The sequence below is a fragment of the Mastomys coucha genome, unplaced genomic scaffold, assembly GCF_008632895.1.
Source record: "Mastomys coucha isolate ucsf_1 unplaced genomic scaffold, UCSF_Mcou_1 pScaffold21, whole genome shotgun sequence".
In the NCBI taxonomy this organism is placed as follows: Eukaryota; Metazoa; Chordata; class Mammalia; order Rodentia; family Muridae; genus Mastomys; species Mastomys coucha.
This window is the reverse complement of record NW_022196904.1, coordinates 152103571-152124674: the sequence shown is the minus strand read 5'-3', so window position 1 is coordinate 152124674 and position 21104 is coordinate 152103571. Positions and strand designations below refer to the sequence as shown.

Genomic DNA, 21104 nt, shown 5'->3' with positions numbered 1-21104 from the left:
TGAAAACCAGACAGGATAGGATAGTGTCTGCATTAGTTACTCTTTTGTTACTGTGATAAATATCTCAACAAAAGCTACTGAAAGAAGATAAGATTTATTTTGGCTTATGGATCTAGAGGGACAGAGCACATTCTGCTGGGGAAGCCATGACAACCGGCAGGAACAGGATGGCAGCAGGGACAGAAAACTGGCTGACTACATCTTCATCTACACACAGAAAACAGAGCAGGAAGTTGCATCGGGCTATAAAACCACAAAGTCTGCCCCCAGTGTCATACTTCCTCCCATAAGGCTACAGCTTCAAAAGGTTCGATAATCTCATTAAACACCTCCACCAGCTTGGGGGCAAACATTTGATGCATGAGCTTTGGGGGACATTTCACATTCAGATAACCACAGGTGGTAATTGAAAGACAAACCTAATAATACACTGGAGGTCAAGAAAACTATCAGTAACTAACAAAAAAAAACACTAAAAACCTTTAAATATTCAAACAAAAATGTATCTTTAATAGCTAATAGCATCTGTATTAATGTACACAAATATGGTCCCATATTATTAAATGAATTTGAAATTAATTTTTTAATCATTGTAATTTGGCTGTAATATTCACTTTCTTCTCTCTAAAGTTTTCCTGATTTAATGTTCATCAATTCATAAAATTAGCATAATTATCTGTTCACACAATTAAAAAACTTGGTCCCATAGAGAGAAGAATAGCTATTTTCTTATACTTCTGGCTGTGTAGATTAAAAAAAAAGAAGAAGACATGCTTTCTAATGGTCCATTCATATAGAAAGTGTTCTAAATTCAGCAGGGTAAACAGAATGTGATTCATAATCAAAACTAAGTATCTACAATCCAGGATATGTGTTCTGTATATTTAGGAAAATAATCTATGATAGTTGAACTTTTGGTTTTGAATGACTGAGAAGTATCCGGCAAGCAAAAATCAATGAACGAATTTGTAGCAGAGAGAAGCGTCAGATAGATAAGCAACACCCAGCAGAAAAGACTGGAGTAGTGTGACTGAGAGAGCAGACAAAGGTAGCAGCATCGTGAGATCAGGGCCTTACAGAAACCAAGCAGAAATCAACTGGGGAAGCGGAAGACAGCAGATGGAGTTCCGCATTGAACTCTCTCTCCAGAGATGAGCTCTTGACTTCCTTCAGCACAGAAAACATTTTTTACAGTAGAGATATACAAAACCTGTGTTTAAAAGTTTGACTTCTAGTTGTTCTAAAATGGATGCAATGTTTTTAATGTCCTCCACTCTTGCTCTTTTTTTCCCTTCTCTTCTCCCTGTCACACAAGTAGGGGACAAGCATCCCCAGGACAAAGGGTTTCAACAAGCTTGAATATCACATGATAGTTTACCATTGGCAGTACAGTGTGCTTATGAATTGGTCATTTTGTTACAGTTAAATAACAAATTCTTATTTAATTACCAAGGACATTTTGTTCTCTATATGTATTTATATAACAAACAATGGTATGATAATTCATATATATATATGTTTTAAGATTTATAAATTTTGACGCCATATAATGGAATTATAGCCAGTTCTGTTATGATACAAGATAGGAGTTCCCCAAAAAACTCACTTCAGTATATGAACTTGAACAATAAACAAAATGAGTTTTATAGGGAACCCATAGATGGAACACAACTATTCAGAAACATTTCTAGTGACAGATTAAAAACAAAAAGAAAAACATTGAGGAAAATATCATTAGCATTCGACACAGGTTACTAGTTAAGAAATAGATGAGCTGTACAGCACATATAGCAGGATGCTTTGAGAAGGATTGCTTGTGGAAGTTATTATTATTATTTTTTAAAGATGGTTGTTGCTTGTAAGTTGTAAAGTGTGAGGGGAGGTCGCCTTGACAGTGAATGGGTGTGGCTTTTCTGGTATTGCAAATGAGGCAGTGAGATGCACTATGAATATTCTGGGTATTTCCAATGCTTTACATATCAATCACATTAGAACAAATTTTAATGTTTGAAAAGCATGTTTCATGAGACTGGGCACAGAGAGCATCATAAGCCTGGGCAAGTTCATGGGGTCAGACCACAGAGGCTGTTCAGAACTAGCAGAATCTCATCTGTACTTAGAGCCTCTGGTTCAGCATTTTACAAATTGTGTGCCCCTGTTCCGGACTGAACATCTGTACAACAAATGGTGCTTAAACACAGTGCTTGCTTTGTTTCAAGGGTTTGAAAAGTGAGTCATGAGATCTCAGTTTATAGTATCTTACACTGTTAAGTATTTTAAAATGTTGTAACTGCTTTAGATATTATTTTTCAATCAATCTTTCCAACCCAGAGGTCATCCCAAATATCAAAGTGTTTGACAAGCTAGAGTAGTTAACTCTGCTATTTCTACAGCATTGCCAAATAAATCTCCATGAATAATTATGAAGCGCACAATCTAAGATCTGGGAATACATAGCTTTAATATTTGTGAATGTGGAACATACAATCACTAGATCCAAATTCTCAGACAACTTTACATCTTTTTATTGAGTATCTTCCATGGTCGAGACCAACAACACAGATCAAACCGATGGCCTACTGTTCATAGATGACTTTGGGTGTTGTTTGCTGGCTGTAGAGATTTCACCACAGTGAGTGTGTTTGTTTGCCAGACCAAACATTGGACACTTGCTCTCAGGTATGTAAGGAAGGTCCATTCCTATCTCAGCTAAGGTAGCTAGTGTTTGGTAGGTTTTAGATCACCGTGTATTACAAAGATGCTGGGCTTAGCCTGGTTATTAAGGAGCACCTTCTATAAAAATCTTTCATGAACCTTCATCTTCAAAGACTTACTCTGCATGGTAGTGGGTTCTCATAGTCATGCCTGAAGGGTTCCATTTGCAAAGCCACAGTTTTAGAGGCCACCCAACTGACCATCACACTGCCCCTGCAGAATCACAATCTACTTAAATTGTCCTTTTCACTAAGTCACATGTTTTCCAGGCCCCCAGAGAAGAGAAGCCAGAGCCACCTCGAATTTTAAAGTTCTTTTCATGGAACAGATAACAAAATGAGTATATTAGCCAGGTAGAGCTGATCAAATTTAGACTGGGTGGCAAAAGCAGCAAGCATGTTGGCTGTATATCTTAGTGAGCATGCTCACAGCATCCCAGTTGCAGATAGACAACCAGTCATGTGCCCTTATTAACTTCTCCTGCCCTCAAATGGTGGGCAGAGGATAGCAAATTCTGACTGTGAGACAGCAATCTCACAACCGAATTGTCATTTGTGTGTGATATTTTAGTTGATATCCTTAGACACTGTGGTGCCCATAAAATGGCATTACCTGTGGCATTGTCAGCATACGGGTTTGTGCACATGTATTTTATGACATTGGAACAAACATAAAATTGACCAGCAATGTATTTCTCAGCCCATATCCCTTCAGAATGTCTCCTTATTAGGACACGGTCTTGTTGTTCAGTGACTCAGGACTGTAGGTCCTGAAGTGACCACTCCACAGCTGTTACTCTGGGGATTATAATAGCAGGGTGGGGTGAGAGGAGCCAGCACTCGGTACCTAACATCAATCAAAAGCATGTAGTTAATATGATCATGTTCTACATTTTGATAAACTGGTGTACTTTTAAATGGATACTGATATTAGTACTGAAAATGTATTGCTATTTAGGAACCATGATTAAAATGTAAAGTTCAAAAAATTAAAAGCACATTTAAATCTAAAGTTAAATTTAAATCCCTTTCTGAGTTTGAGACCTGAACCCTTCCTTTCTCTCCTCTTCTTCAACTCCATCTGTTTTGAAGTGTGACTTTTGTGCTTTAAGCCATAACTGATCTCATGAAATTAAATACCAGGTCAATTTGTCCTCAGTTCTTTCTTGTTTTCTTTTTCTCCATTATTTATTTTAGAGGAATATTTTTTTTAAAAAAGAGAAAAAATAAAAGTTCTGGTTGCCAGAACCTGAAATAAACTTTAGGTTTAATTTAATGTGGATTTGAAACGAGGAGGAGGATTCTCTGTTTTGACACTTGGCACAAAATCTTCTGCCTTCTGATGACTCCAGGTGATTAATAAGTGAAGCTAAAAATATCTTACTCTTCCTGGTCAGAATTAATAAAAAATTAAACATGTGTTAAATGTTTCTGGGTTCTAGATATTTACAAAGATACCTACAATCATGTTTGCATATTTGACATGAAGGTAGAAGTGTTATTGTATATATACGGGGTTATATATTGGGGTATATGGGGTGAGGGGCGTAAATCAGAGTGTGGGAGGAATAGAGAAATATATCCAATATATTATATAACATTTGCAATACAAAAAAGAGTCTTTAGTTTATACAATATAGCATAGATTCAGTTGCAGAGAATCCAGAAGAAAGAAGATAGAAGACCCAACAAAACTAAATGTCTCCTACTTGTGTGGTGTCCAAACATGTCTGTCTACCTCTTATTTTCTTGTCACAGGGAAGCGAAGAAATTTGTGAGTGAGAATGAAGGAGCTCTTGGGAAAGGAAAGGGGAAGAAGTGGTTTGCATTTAAGATGATGATGGCCAAGGTAAGCATTTCCTAACACAGTCTGGTGAGTGTCACAGTGACCCAGGAGAGAGAGAATGCTGTATCTGTTCTGAGGGGGCAGAACCAGTCTTAACTGTTTACATACAGCAAAGACTTGTATAGTAAATGCATGGTCTATAGCTGGTGTATTAAAATGGGGGGGGGGTGGTGGATTTAGGATTATCCTTTAAGACAGAGTGAAAAATTTAAATAGTTGCAAACACTGATTTATACCATTTATAAGTTTTATGTCAGTTATAATGTGCATGATTTTTTACCACTTCTAAATGTAAAAGACTGTGCAGCTGGTCCATTTTTATTTTCTGAAGATTACAGGGCCTCTAGTCAAGGCTTTTTTCTAAGTGTCCTTAAGTTTAAGGGCCATAGTCTCCCTATCCCACCCCATACCCTTTTCATTTTCTATCAGAAACATCAATTATAAACTGGAAAGAAGAGAAAATAATATAGTCATACAAATGCAGATTTTAGAGAAATATAAGAAAGAAGCTTGTTTTTATATGCACTTATTGTGGCCAAGCATAATACTAAGTTTCTCTATAAAGTTACACTTCTCACAGTGAAGTAGGTATGTAGGCATTATTAGCCTCTATTTATAAATTCTGTAAAAACTGTATCTAAGTGTATTCTGTTGAAAGATTTGTAAGGAAACTGAAGATCTTCATTTTCATTTAAATGTACACAAATAGTTAGCTTTACCCACCTTTTATCTTTTAAAAGCATTCAGTCATTCTGTACGTGACTTAGATTTGTTTCTTGCTTCTTTATTGCATAAATGGGATTATGAAATACCTGTCTTGGTGCGGTGGGGGTTACAGTTCATGTTTAAAAGTATTGCATTATGCATTATATGAAGATGTCACAATTTACATGTTCACATATTCTACTGCAGATGGGCATTTGGGCCATTCCTAGGTTTGAGTAATCTTGAACTTCAGGTTTAAACTGTTGTGTCTACTTAGCTCTCACACTGTCCTGTCATAATGAGCACATATGGAAGATTTTCTGCCTCACCAATTTTTCCTTAGTCCTCTTAACCATGGATAATCCAACACTATGGAGTGAAATGGTAGGAAGACCTTTGAAAAATTAATTAATTAGTTTTCTGTGATACCATCTCTTTCTATTTAGTTTACTATTATCTTTTCTCAGAATGAAATGTCCCATGTAAATGATGATCATGAATTAAAATGACCTGTGTTCACACAGGCTACTTTAGGAGACCAGAAGTATTTGAAGGAAGATACTATGTCTTTTTCATAAGTCTATCAGTTTCTCATGCATTGAATATTAAACGAGGCATTTATGGCAATCACCTGACTAACATATTCCTGTCTGGTAGAATATACAGATCTTTCTGAGTGGTCAGTATAGTCCGTCTAAAACAGAATCAATGTGTGTCTGTGTCTGTGTGTGTGCGCGCACACATGTGTGCACGAGTGTGTGTTTATATTTTTTCTGTTTGTTCTGGACCTGGTGTATGACAATGTCGCTCAAACTGTCCTTGACATTGTTATTTTTGTTGGTCAGTCTCCCAAGTAACTGGGATTGTATGTAAGCATGTCTGACAATCAACATTTCTTTTTTGAATTAAGTTATGTGGGAATGGTGGTTAATAGAGATGGAAGTGAATTCTGCTGTTATCCCTTCTTTAGAAAACAGTATTTGGTGCCAGAAAGCTTTCCGGAAGCCATTGTCTTGTGATTTGGGGAAGCGGGAGAACAGATATCTAGAAACACAAGAGATTGCTCTTTACTAGTGTTTGACTTTATTTTCAGAAATGGGCAAAATTCCTCCGTGATTTTGAGAACTTCAAAGCGGCTTGTGTCCCATGGGAAAACAAAATCAAGGCAATTGAAAGTAAGTACTTACCAGATCTAATTAGACAAAGAAAGCCCTCCGAGAAGAAAGTCTCATAAGCTTTTCACAGACCTTTCCCCATTTAGGGACACTTGGGGGAACTGAAAACCAACCAAACTGCCAGCACAACTCACAAAGCAAAGCTTGACTCCATCATCCTAAAGCTTTGCATTAGTCAGCTGGATGCTGCGATGAAACACCTGAACTAATAGATGTAAGACGGAATGTTTATTTTAGCTCACTGTTTTAATTCACAGTACATAGTCACCTGGCCCTGTTGTACTGGGCCAGTGGTGGCTTAATACACAGTACTGGGATTGTGTGGTGGAAGTAGCCTGATTCCTGCACAAGGCAGTGAGGATGCAAAGCCAGAGGGAAGGAGGGGCGTTGATCTTGTTCTGATTTCCATGTTGTGTTATCAGTGACTTAACTTCCTTACTCCAGACCTCCTCCTAAAGGTGCCCCCAACCTCTATGCAACATGGGTAGGGGGCATTTTAGATTCAAACTGTGTCATGGTATCAGCGCTTATCCAGGACGACACTGGAGATGTCAGTTTCTTGTTTCAATCTAGGCAAGAGTACATCTCTCTCTGACAGGAAAGGTAGTAGTGTGTCCAAGGACGCTGCCCATACTAGGAAGGCAGTAAATAATATACTATAAACACACACTCATTGGGACTTTAGACAATAACCATACCCAAACCACATAAAGACTCAACAAAGAAAGAGAACTTCAGACCAATTTCCCTTAAGAATATTGATACAAAAATACTCAATAAAATTCTCACAAACTGAATCCAAGAACACAGCAAAATGATCCTCCATCGTGATCAAGTAGGCTTCATCCCAGAGATGCAGGGATGGTTCAATATACGGAAATACATCAACGTAATCCTCTATATAAACAAACTCAAACCAAAGGACCATTTAAAAAAAACAATAACATCTAAAATTATAAAGAAGAGTAAACACAAAGAATTTGCTCTCTTGATATCATAATGGACTTTCATTCTGTGCAACACTCAGCATGTACAGACATGCCAATGCTTGTTTAATATAGTTCCATTTGCATAGAATAAAGCAACTGAAATTTAAATACCGTAGAAGAGAGTGCATCAGCAAAAATATTACATGTATAGATAAATGGATATTTGAAAAAAAATCACAATTTTGTCAGGTATGATTCCTAGGGTTACAGCAAAGATAATGACTTTCATCCATGCCTATCCAGATCTGAAGCTGGCTTTCCTGTTGGCTAAATATGACATCGCATAATTTACACAGAAGATAAGACAGCTGATACCTATTTCACTGGCATGACTGGGCATGTTTAGAGGTGACTGTCTTTCAGGGCTTGGCTCCTCATTAAATGAGTCATTAATGGTAGTGAATTAAAACCTATCAGCTCATGATTTTCATGTCCCTCCATGTGTTCCTCATAGCATGCCTTTCTTGCCAGATTTTCCTTCAGTGTTTCTCCCTAATCAAAATTCTATTTTTAAAGTGAATCTTTTTTTATATAATCTCCCTCTACTTTATGCTTATTTTTCTTAATAGACATGAAAGCAGGTATTTTGTTTTTACACCCAGAGCCCACTTGACATTCAACATTTGTATATTGAATAAAACTACAGATGTATTTTCCAAAGGTCTATTTCACTTTACATATTAATAGGAGGGGTTTCATGGACATGAAAAAGAAGATATTATAGAATCCCTAGGTTTCAATGGCACAGCTTAAATATATAATCTAGCCCCAAGGAATGGAACATATGGAACACTATGGTATTGTTTAAGGCCCAATAGATGTCTGAGTGGGTAGGTATTACTAAGCCTGATGAACTGAGTTCATTCTTCTGGACCCACAAGGAGGAGGGAGCCAGATCCATGAGCTGGCCTTTGACTCATAAAGATGCATCATGACATGAACACAATAAGATGATAGATTTACAAATTAGAAAACATATCCATAGAAAGACCTTGATCAGTTTACATGGAAAAAACTTTGGGCTAGTCCTTACTCTGCCAAAGATTGGCTGTCTTTGTTTCATCAAGTTGTTTAACCCGCTGGTTTTTTACTACACTTCTAGTTGTATTATGAGAAACTTGTTATTTGTAAAGAGATAGAGAACAACATAGAAATATACAACAACAAAGAAATACTTCTTTTCTTTTTAAAATACACTAGAACATGTAGGTTCTAGCCTGATTCAGTTGCAATTCTGTATTAATTTGTGTTTGTGAAATTATCTTGATTATAAATTGAATAAAGGAGTGAGGCATATATGCATGTGTGAATTACTGATACACATACACCCTAGCCATTGTGTCATAGACATCACTAGAAACTCACACTTCCTTCAGGTATATTTCTTCTTCCTCCAGTAAATTTGAAGCAGCTAAGCTGGTTGGTTAACCAAGTGTGGACTATTTCCCTTCCCAGGTATAATGTGTTGTTTGAGTGGTTGTCCTATTTCTTCACTGGGACTGGTCCATCTTCTCGGCTACGCAGAACTGGCCTCCTATCAGCCACCACTTTAGCTATGACTTACCCAATGGCACGTGGGTCCAACACTCCACAAATATCACTTCACCTGGTTGTAATGTGTATACAGGATGTACATTTCCTTCCTAGTACATAGCACTACTGTAATAGTAGTTGAGTACAGTTGTAACAGAGCTGAAAGGGAAAGTATGCCTAGGGCCAGCCTATGTAGCTGTTTACTTTGACCAAGATTTTAGAAGCTTCTTGCCTTCTGTGTATGACTAGCACTTCTGCCAGGTCAGTAGATGATGAGTGCTGCAGAATCCATGGGCAGTTATTATATCTGGGGAGTGTGTTTCTTATTTCTCAGCTATTTACTCTGTGGGTGTTATTTCATCACATATGTATCCTGTAGCAGTCCAGACACATACTTTCAGATTATGGTCTGAGGTAGAACTCATGAAATGTGAAGACTGTGCTCTTTGAGCTATTGACTGTAATAACCATCTCGTAGGCATCACTCTGCCTGGAAACCTGTATTTCTAGGATGGTCTTTGAGGCTGAACTGAATGAAGAATGAAAAGCAATGCAATATGGGTTCTGTTTTATAAAGATTAAGGCCATTTTGTCTCTGCCACCTGTACACTTTGGATAGTCTATTTTTATCTCTGGTCCTCTATTGTTATATCCAGGGCTTCATATGAATTTTTTAGGTTTGGTTGTTAGACAAAGCCATTTCCAGCTCAACAATACATTATGTATAATTTATAATGAGGTTTAGATGTATAGTGACATTTAAAATTATTTATGCTTTGGAGTGAAAATTATTGCAACATTTAAATGGAATACAGATTTTTTACTATGTGCCTATTTAATTATATCCTTAAATTCTTTTTAGAGTAAAGTTGGCAAAATATGTTCCATATTTATAAAATACATTTCATAATAAAAGTAACATGAATACTTTTCTCAGAAAGAAATGACAGTTTAATTGTACAGGAGCTTCATAAAGGTTATTTTATTACTTTGAATATTAGGACCATTTTAATATATATATATCATGTTATTTTCAAAATGATCTTGGCATTTGTTAATTTAAAAAATGTTCAATGGAAGTGTTTTAGGTATCTTTCTAAGCACCATTGATACTGACAAAGATAGACCAAACCCTGCCCTTACTGGCTTACTTTGGCATGTGTTAATGTTGTGGGTGGTTTGGGTGGAGAGGACAATAAAATATAAACTAGAGAATAAAAACGGTATGGATTATGGTAAGTGACATGTGCCCATGTGCCAAATAAGTAGTAGCATGCCACTCCCTTTCTGGGAGTGGGTGCAGTTCAAGACAGGGTTTCTCCGTGTCACCCTGGCTGTCCTGGAACACACTCTGTAGACCAGGCTGGCCTAAAATTCAGAGATCTGCCTCCTAATCTCTGTTTTATTATTGACATAATAATTATTTTATTATTATTCATGGCCACACATCAGTTATGTGATCCTGGGGTCAGGACCCACACTTCTTTATAGAGTCCTGTCTATTGTAGTAGCTGTGCTTTTCAGACTAGAAACTGCTTCAAAAAGGTAACCAGGAGCACAAAGTCTAACTTCCATATTACCCTGCTGGTCTACGCACCACAGGAAACACAAAGCATGTCACTGGATTTTCTACCTCTAGGCTCATTTGAAAAAATATTGCTTTGTCTGCTAGTTGAATGCTGGTTTTTACAGTGTATGCATAAGGCAGGTCACTTACTTGTCTTTTTCCATTCAGAAATATGTGATATCTCTCTCTCTCTCTCTGTCTCTCTCTCTCTGTTTCTCTCTCTCTCTGTGATTGTGTGTGTGTGTTATTACCCATCTGTTCAAGAGAAAATTATGTATAATGACAGCCTACAAATTACATTCCTTAATAATAAATAACCATAGGGAGAGGTGAAGCCTTAATCTTTAATTTAAAAGAGACACAAGAAAATTCATGACAGGAATATGTATGTACTTAATTTTCACTTTAATACACATGAAAGAGTTTTAACACATTTATAATGTACTATAAAAGCAGCATTTATCAGCTGTGGTAAAAAATGAAAAGAATGAGCTATTTATGGATGCAGACCAAATTGTGAATTTAAATAGCCTTAGAAATTACTTATATTCAGAGATGCATGTTCACTTCATATTATTTTACATATTATATTTAAAAACAATTTGCTTCTAATTCTATTTGAGGAGATCATATCATGATTAAGAGGGATCTAGATTTGGGAACAAAGACTTGTAAATGAACACAATGTGGCTTATAGTAATACCACGAGAGTTCCCAGCTCACAGGGACTTGTCGACTAGATAGGTTAGGACACTGATCCATTGCATTTCAATTATAATTAATCAACTTTGCTTCACTCATTTTCTCTGTTTCAATGTGTGTGTGTGTGTGTGTGTGTGTATGTGTGTGTGTGTGTGTGTGTGAGAGAGAGAGAGAGAGAGGCACAGAGAGAAACACAGAGAGAGACACAGAGAGAGAGAGAGACAGAGAGACAGAGAGACAGAGATAGAGAGACAGAGACTAACAGCTCAACACCATCAGCATCTAGCAGCAGCTAAGGTGGATGTTGATGAAGTTCTTGGTATGCTGGACTGTACTGGCTGGCTGTTAAGGGATGCAAGCTGCAGTCATCATCATCACCATCATCATCATCATCATCATCATCATCATCATCATCATCACCACCACCACCACCACCACCTCCACCACCACTATCATCATCATCCTCCTCCTCCTCCTCCTCATCATCATCACCACCACCACCACCATCATCATCATCATCATCCTGTGGACAAGACAATTTTTCACTTGCACTCTTTTCAGCTACACAGTGGAGGCAGTTGCTTTTTCTCCTCCAGAATCTGAGGACCGCTTCAATAAAACATGATTAGTGAGCCTGACTACAAAGTCTCAGATAGTTGTTACCAGAGAACAGAGATAAGAGCTGTGCAATGGTATGAAACCACAGGGAGCCAAGGAGATGATCGGATGTCCCTGGGGGTCAGGCCTGCTCTAGGGCTGTGCTGGCAGCCCAGTATACATGGCTGCAGTACCTGGGCAGGGGCAGATCACAGATAACCATTACTGTGTGCCAGGAGTCCAAGCTCACTTATGGATGTGAACACAAGTTCTTGGACATCAAAGTCATTGATTCCTTCCTCAATGTCTGCTTAGAAAGTTACCCCCTTTCAAGTTTCTTAAAACAAACAAAAAACAACAACAAAAACCCCAATCACCTCAAAAGACAAAACAAAACAACAAAACCCCACAAAAGACAAAACTAACAACAAACCCTGCTCTTGTATTGTGGGAATAAGTGGAACAGTGATGAAGAGTAGCCCAAGCTTCAGAATGAGAGACGTGTCAAGACGGCCTAACCTTTGCAAGCATAGGCTGGAATTTGCACTGTTGGAGCCTGCCCTTCTCTGTAGGAAGGCTTCCCTAACAGAAAAGTTTCAAAGCCAGAGGGCTAAAGAAGAGCCTTGGTCCCTACTGGGTATTTGCTCAATCAATCAAAGGGACTGACACAGGGTTAGGCTGTGTCACTGAGGCTGTACACTGACCTTACTTGGGTGACTGAAAGTGGTAATCAGGAAGACTGGGGGTGCCGAGAAACTTGATGCTGAGCCTGAAGCGATCTCACCAAAGGATCCGGGGCTTTTCGGTAGCCTACGGCTCCTCATCCTGAGTTTTAGAGTTTCTTTCTTTTTCTTTTTAATTTTAAATTTTATGTGTATAAGTAAGTGTTTTGCTTCCATGCATGCCTGTGCATTACATGTCTGCCTGGTGCCCAAGGAAGCCAGAAGAGGGCGTTAGATCCTCTGGAACTAGAGTTGCAAATGGTTTGTGAGCCACTATGTAGGTCTTGGGAATCGAATTTGGGTCCTTTTGAGGAGTAGCTAGTGTTCTCAACCACTAAGCCATCTCTCCAGTCTAGAACTCTAACTCTTTTTTTCCCCACTAATTTCAGCTTTAAGCTGTTTTCTGTTTATGCATCTATTTTCTCCTCAGTCAGTGAGAATTGGACAGATCTCTGTTTTTCCTAGGAAGCAGGTGGGCGTTGATAGTCTCACCTGATGCTGTCTATTGTGTTCGCCAACGCTCGAATTGGATTTTGAAAAGGCATGCACGTATCTGACCTCCATCCCCACTACTTAGCACCTGCCCATTATCTTTTATAACTTTTTAAAACAAAATACTATAGTTGCTTGAGGATACCCTACCCAGCAGGTTGAGCCTCCAGTCAACTGCATCTCTTGCGGTTCCTCTCTTCCGTTAGACTCCCAGCCGCACAGGCTGTAGTTTTCTTTTGTTCCTGCCTGTCCCAGGATCCTTGACCCTACTCTTCGCTCTGCTCCAGTGCCTCTTTTCTCAGCTGGGAACGTTGCTAACTTCAATTTTTGCTTTGGTATCATCTTCTCTAACACCTTCCTACAAACGCAGATCTAAAGCAGCTCCTCTTATCAGGCAGTGATGGTGGACGCCTTTAAACTTAGCACTCAGGAAGCAGAGGCAGGCTGATCTCTGAATTTGAGGTCAGAACTCTCATCTACAGAGAGTTCTGGTATAGCCAGAGCTACCAAAAGAAACTATGTCTTGGGCAAATAATTAAAAATTAAAAATTAAAAAAAGGAAGGAAAGGAAAAGAAAGAAAGGAAGAGAGAAAGAAAGAAGAAAGAAAGAAAGAGAAAGAAAGTCCTCTCAATTCCCTTCCTGTAGGACATTGTCTGGGTATACTTCTCACTCACACACGTATTGTAAAGTCTTCATATGTGTTTGGGTACATACAGTATATATTTATAGTTCACGTTACTAAAACATCACTCCTTGGAGCAGCCACATCACCTGTGATACCATGTTCTATATTGATGAAGAATTCTGCCACAAGCGACTTAGGCTGTGTGCTATGATGTTCAGCATCTATCTCCATACAAATGCATGCAGTTAGAACCATCCACAAGGGGAGAGTCAATGTGTTTGCGAGAAGGGCTTGCTTGGCGTGTTTATCATTTGTCCAAGAATCATTTGTCCAAGAAAAAGAGCACAGCAGTCACCATGACTGTCCCCAAGAGCAGGCTGGGCACTGGAGCTACTGCTTTCCATGTGACTACTTACAGACCTCATGGACTATTGCACACGTAGGCACTGCTTGTAGCTGCCAGACAGACTAAAGGGAGCTCTCCCCCCAGATGGACCCTGAAGGCACAGGTTTACATTTTTCTGTGACATTCTGGAAAGCGTCATTGCTGCATCCTAGAAGTGCTGAAATGTTCTCTCCTGAGATAAAGAAGAGCAATTGCTAGTGTGAAGTGGTCCAATGTATTAGTAGATGTACTTCCATTTTTAAAATTTTATTTTTATGTGTGTGTGTGTGTATGTGTGTGCTGGGTGCAGAGCAGATGCATGCCGGTCCCTGATTGGCATCTGACTCCTTGGAGCTGGTGTTATGGCTGGCATTACCATTGCCTGACAGTTGGTGCCGGGAGCTGAGCTTCTCATCCTCTGGTCGGGCAGGAAGTGCTCTTCACTGCTGAACTGTCTGTCCAGTTCTAAGCACAGCTACTTTGGAAGACCACTAAGAGAAAGCTGGTTTCCACTGTTGCTGTTGTTGTTTTGACTTTCCTTTAGCCTTTTAATTTTCTTTGTAACAGGTCAGTTTGGTTCCTCAGTGGCCTCATACTTCCTGTTCCTGAGGTGGATGTATGGCGTCAACATGGTTCTCTTTATATTGACCTTCAGCCTCATCATGTTACCAGAGGTAAGCTCTGACTTCCAGTAAGGGATACTGAAAAAAGGTCTTAAGTGATTTGTGTCAACTCCCCCCTCCACTCCCCCATTGTTTACCCTTATTTATTTCTTAAACAGAGTGACTAACTATGGCCATATTTTAAGAGATTGCTTAAGAGATTTACAACAAGCTTAACCTTCAAAATACTACCTATAACTAAAGGTCCTAATCCTTGTTCCAAGGGTATAAGACCCTCATGGAATTACATATAACATACAGTGTCCATGTCTAAGTATGCACTTTATGTGGGAAAATTCATGGCTTTAACCAGAATCACATCAGTTTCTACCCCAATGTTAAGCACGTAACATTAGCGAGGAGACTTATTATAGCTACCGAACTCTTATTTATTTTTTGTCAAATTTGCCTTCAAAATTGTTCTTCACACAATTGAAAGTTCTCGTTTTTCGTAACTTGAGGAACACAGCACTAACTAGTTTCCTAAAATAGGTTTCTCTCGTCTCCAGTACATAGTTGATGGGGTCAGTGGCCAGGGAGGGTGTTTAGGATCAGAGTCAGAAAAATAGAGGGCTCAGACTGAAGAATAAAGAAAACCCTGAATAGATGTAGGGAGGAGTGAGTAGATGTAGGGAGGAGTGAGTAGATGTAGGGAGGAGTGAGCAGATGTAGGGAGGAGTAAGCAGATGTAGGGAGGAGTGAGTAGAGGCCAAACCCCAGGGACTTGTGGACTTCACTCGCATGAAGAGGCTTTGACCTTGTGGGTACTTATCCTACAAAAGCTTGGTGGGACTTCCTTTAACCAGTTCTGGTACCAGTATTTTAAAACCAATTTGTTTACTACAAGATTATCAATGGCCTGAACTGTGTGTTTGAATGACATTACATCCATTCGGTTTAAAATCAGTGACTTCTACATTTGTAATAAACTTCCTAGTTAGTCCAATAATATTGCCTTCCAGTCCTAAAGAGACTGGCTTCCCACAGAGCAAAAATACCCTCCCATTTCATAGGTCAGATTGTAGACATTGCCCATCCCCATTTGAATTATCCCCAAGCACCTGAATTAGGTGTTGGGTAATTCGGTTGACAGTTGCTAAGTTAGTTATTATTTGGGGTAATTTGGTCTGGCTCTCGGACCCATGCCTCTTTTATCACCCAGATTTTGCATGTTAGCCAGCTAGTTTTATAATTCCTGTGACAATTCTGGGGAATAGCTGAGTCTGGTTGGCTCAAATGACAGTGGGAATAGATTCTCCCCAGTTACAAGTTTCAGGCAGTGTAGCCAAATGTCTGACTCTCGCCCATTTCAAAGGAAGCCAGACTTTGGTTTTGCTTCTCTATCTAAGGCAACCCAAAACTCTACCCTCCATCACTGCCCACTGCAGCTCTCCTCAGCTCCTCAGCAGGTAGAGCCAAGGAGTCCTTTACTCACATGCTGTGTAAACTGTTGGTAATTCCTTTGAACGCTACAAAATGATGTAAAGCACACTGCACTAAGGGAGTGAGCTGGGAGCTCCTGCCTTTGGATACCTGGTCACAGATAACTATAGGACACTGTGTTTCCTGAGCAATTATTTCTTGCTCCAGAGCAGGAACAAAAGAGGACGCCCTCCCTGTGTGTTAGCAGAAACACCAGCATCTCTCAACTCCGTGATCTTATTTCATAGTTGCCTTTATCCAGCGGCCCCAGCTAGCATTGTTCTGAGGCATATGACCTTTTGTCCCAGACATACATGTGTCCTTTCAAGCCAGGTACTTCCATTACCTTTGTTTTCTAGGCCTCCCGACTTTGGAGTGAAGCTTTGTTGGAAGAAAGAACTTCCTGTTCTGGTCAGAGGAAGAAACCAATGCAGCTAAAGGGTGGCGGTGGAAGATCATGCCACTTGCGCAGGGGAAATTGGCAGGGACTAATTTCTAGCCTTTGGCTGGTCAGCCTCTGCGCTCAGGCTTTAAACTGTGCTCACCAGCTCCCTCAGAGAGAGGGAAAGTTCATTTTGCCTGTGAAGCCGCCTATGGTTGACAATCTATGGGGGCTGGAGGAGCTTTTATGGATCCTTCCTTTGACCCTATTTGTGTCTTATTCCTAGTCCACTGCTCTTGGTACTGTTCTTTCCTTAGTCCACAGCACAGATACAGGGCAGAAACCCTGAAGTGAGATGGCACAGATGTCTCTGTCATCAGGATGCGAGTGTTCGCTTCCAGTAGACATTTTATTGACTACATGGTTGGTTTTCCCGAGGCTCCAGTCGTCTTTCCATCTCCCCTCAGAAGGCGAGCTCTCTGATGAAACTGTGGGTAGTACCATTTGGATGAACAGTTTGGTACGGTGGTAGGAGTGAGCATAGGGCTTCTCAGCAAGCCTTCCGGGGACTGTGGTTGGCCTTCTTTGCTCTTCATTCAGTGAACTCAGGGTGTCGGGTCTTTATATACTTTATTCTTAATTCTGGATTTATTTCCAGAAAATGAGACCCCATATGGAGACCGACAGAGTTCGAATGCGAAACTTTCCAAGGTGTTTTTAAAATAAAACTACTTGTGATCCTATGTGGGGCTTAGGTTTTGTTAACTGCTCTTTTTGCTTTCTCTAGTACCTCTGGGGTTTACCATATGGCAGCTTACCTCGGAAAACAGTCCCGAGAGCTGAAGAAGCCTCCGCAGCCAACTTTGGTGTGTTGTATGACTTCAATGTAAGTTTGCCCACGTAGCTGTTTGTAGGAGACCTTGCGGTTGTGATATGGAGATTCTATGCCCCTTTACATAGGTTTAGGGTTAGGGTTAACACTAGGGTTTCAAGAGAGATATCCCTGCCTCCTGTTTATAAAAAAAACTATGTGTCAAACTGTGTCTGTGTGTATGAATATGGTTTACATATGTCATAATATGATCAAATAGGAATATTAAATATGGACTAAAGATGAGCTCAAATCCCAAAGATTTAAATCAAATTTTCTTCTCTCCTTGAATAAAGAACAAGGGAATTATTTGTAAATGTGCTTTTTGAAACAGTGTTATGGGATTTTGGGGAGATTCCATATTACCCCTTTCACCATCCTGCATAAGAATATACAATTACTTAATAGTCACTACTAAATAAAAAACATATGAACTGAGAAATATAAAATTCTACAAAATACTAAAAAAAGTACTAATTCACTGTAATACTAAAATAAATAGTATTCTATTATAGCACTAACATTAGTTTTACTCAACACCATAGTTTGCTATACTTGTCACCTTAACAAACCCTGGGAAGAGGGAACCTAAACTAAGGAGTTACTTCAATCAGATTAGCCTATGAGCATGTATATGGGGCATTTTCTTGATTTATGATTCACGTGGGAAAGCCCAGCCTAGCGTGTGTGGTGTCATCCCTGGGTAGGTGGACTTGTGGTATTTATGAAATGTATAGCAAGTCAGGTAAAGCAAGCCGGTGGTCAGCACTTCTCCATAAATTTCTATTTATGCCTATTTCTTTTAATTTCTATTTTTAATTAATTTTTAAATTATTTTCTATTTCTATAATTTTTCTTTCTTTCTTTCTTTTTATTTATTTCTATTCCTGCCTCCAGGTTCCTGCCTTGAATCTGTCCTGGAATCCCATGTTAATGAGCTATAACCTGTCAGTTGAAATAAATCTTTTCTCCCCAAGTTGGTTTTGATCAATATTTTATCACAGCAACAATAAGCAAGTTAGAATATCTAATTATGGTGGCACAGGTTTATTGTTGCCCATTGAAAAAATCACATTGGGGTATAATTCACATGTGTGATAGTGCAATTCTATAAATTCCTTTTAAAATGCTAACAAGATCAGAGATGTTTGGAACTGTGTGACTAGAAAGGCTCCAAGGCAGAGTTTAGGAAGTTGATAATTCAATCAATTTTCTGAAGAATTGCAAATGAGAATTAAATTTTGCATATTTGACATGATAAGGATTAAAAGAAAACCCAGATTTCCTCTTTATAGTCAATATACACATTTACAGATATTTTGATTTCTAAATTTTGAGCTTCTTGAGATGGGAAAATGGCTGCTCCATATTCTTTTCAGCATCTAACATGGTCCTCATCAAACTGGTAGATGGCTCTCATGAACCCTGCTTTCTGTCTTCAAAGTTTGACTGTTTCTAGATTTTTTTTTTCTCAAATAGATGAATCAGATGACATTTAGTCTTATGAATCTCATCGAATAGCAATTCTGAGTGAGGGGAAGAGTTTTCTTTTAGATTGATGTGATGAAAACCACAGAAATAAATTTATGTGATCAGTACACAGATTTTAGACAGACTTCCAGTCTCTTAAAAAGATACAGCAAGCCACTGAGGAAGCATGAAGCACAGACTCAGTTGTAAGTTTGCCATTTTGAGTCTTAAGTCATCTTAGTTGGACATTTTATTAAAATCAACACTTATTGAATATAAGCAGCATGCATTGACCATACAAAAATGAATGTGATATGGTTCTTGATCCACTGTCGTTTCTTAATGGGAGGAAGATAGATTCGCCATGACTAGAGGAAGAAGAATGGGACACAGTAGCGGCAGGAGATAAAGCCAACCAGCCATGTGAGATATCGGGTAAGAGGCCACTGGCTACTTCCCTGACTGGGCCTGGGGTAGCAGGGGAAGGTTTAGGAGTGCCCAGCCTTTGAAGAACCCAAGGCATTAAAAAATAAGCTAATGCGTGTATGTGTCTTTCATTCACAGATCTAAAGATAGTTCCTGGGTGGCTATACTGCTTTGACTCTGGCAGTCGCGTACCCGCCCCCAGGAACTATCTTTGGGCACTCCTACACTTTTCCCTGCTACCCCAGGTCCAGTCAGGGAAGTGTCCAGTGACCACTTATCCGAAATCTCGTGGCTGGTTGGCTTTATCTCCTGCTGCTACTGTGTTCCATTTTTCTCTGAAACTTGGTGACTCATTCCTCTCTCTGCATTCTACCCGCACAACTCTTGAAGTGTCCTACCTTGTGCTCAGGTATTGGCTGTTGGCATCTTTATTGATTGATTGATGAAAAACCCATTGGGGAAAAGGACCTTCAGTGATTGAACATGCAGAGCCCTGATTGAATCAAAGCATTAGAACCAATCTCCAACTGATAAACAATATGAGGTGCTTTGCACCATATTAGCACAACAGAAACAAGAATAACAACAATAAGAGGGACCTGAGGAGTCCTGTTCAGGTGTAGTATTTTAGTTACTTCTCTATTGAAGTGGCAGGGAACTATGACTAAAGTCAATTTAAAAAAAAGAATCTTTTCTTTGAGATTTTCTTTTTTTTTTAATTGGTTATTTTCTTTATTTACATTTCAAATGTTATCCCCCTTCCTTGTTTCCCCTCCCCCCACCTCAATGAGGGTGATTTCCTATACACCCACCCACTCCTGCCTCACCACCCTAGCAACCCTCTATGATGGGGCATTGAGCTGCTACAGGACTAAAGGCCTCCCCTCCCATTGATGCTGGACTGGAGCCATGGGTCCTTCCATTTTCTTTGGTTGGTGGTTTAGTCTCTGGGAACTCAGGGAGGTCTGGTTGGTTGATATTATTGTTCTTCCTATGGGGTTGTAAACCCCTTCAGCTCCTTCAGTCCTTCCCCTAACTCCTCTATTGGGATTCCCATGCTTAGTCAGATAGTTGGCTGGGAGCATCCGCATCTGTATTGGTCAGGCTCTGGCAGAGCCTCTCAGGGGACAGCTATACCAGGCTCTTGTCAGCAAGTGCTTCTTGTCATCAGCAATAGCATCTGGGTTTGGTGTCTGCAGATGGGATGGATCTCTAGGTGGGGCAGTTTCTGGATGGCCTTTCCTTCAGTCTCTGCTTCACTCTTTCTTTGTCCTTGCATTTCCTTTCGACAGGAACAATATTGGGTTAATATTTTTGAGATGGGTGGGTGGCCCCATCCCTTACCTGAGGGCTGTGCCTAACCTTTGGATATGGTCACTACAGGCTCTCCCTCCCCTTTGTTGGCTGTTTCAGCTAATGTCATCCCCGTTGGGTCTTGGGAGGCTCTTGCTTTCTTGGTGTTTCAGACTTTCTAGTGGCCACTCCCTATTCCCCATCCTCCACTGCCGCACACCTCATTCCATTTTCTGACCCTCTGTACTTCTTCCCTGTCTCCTCCAACACCTGATCCTGCTCCCCTTTTCCCTCCCCCTCCATTCTCCCTCCCAGGTCCCTCTTTACCTCTACCTCAAAGAACACACATGGTATATGCCCACTGGTAAGTAGTAGATATTAGGCTAAAAGTTCGGAATACCCATGATACAACTCACAGACCATATAAAGCTCAAAAAGCAGGAAGACCAAAGTGTGGATGCTTCAGTTCAACTTAGAATGGGGAATAAAAGAAATAATTTAATTGGCTTGGCCTTTTCCAAATTC

The 21104-nt window shown here is 39.6% G+C and overlaps 1 protein-coding gene across 8 annotated transcripts in view; it reads left to right on the top strand.

Annotated features, from left to right (window-relative positions):
- The window catches only part of Tmc1 (transmembrane channel like 1), a 184533-nt gene that overhangs the window by 97171 nt on the left and 66258 nt on the right, over nt 1-21104 (top strand). For all 8 annotated transcript variants that reach the window (XM_031389906.1, XM_031389908.1, XM_031389909.1 and 5 more), the window contains 4 exons: nt 4473-4563; nt 6359-6440; nt 14621-14727; nt 17307-17405. In XM_031389906.1, the coding sequence (XP_031245766.1) occupies nt 4473-4563; nt 6359-6440; nt 14621-14727; nt 17307-17405 (379 nt within the window). The remainder of the gene's footprint in view (nt 1-4472; nt 4564-6358; nt 6441-14620; nt 14728-17306; nt 17406-21104) is intronic.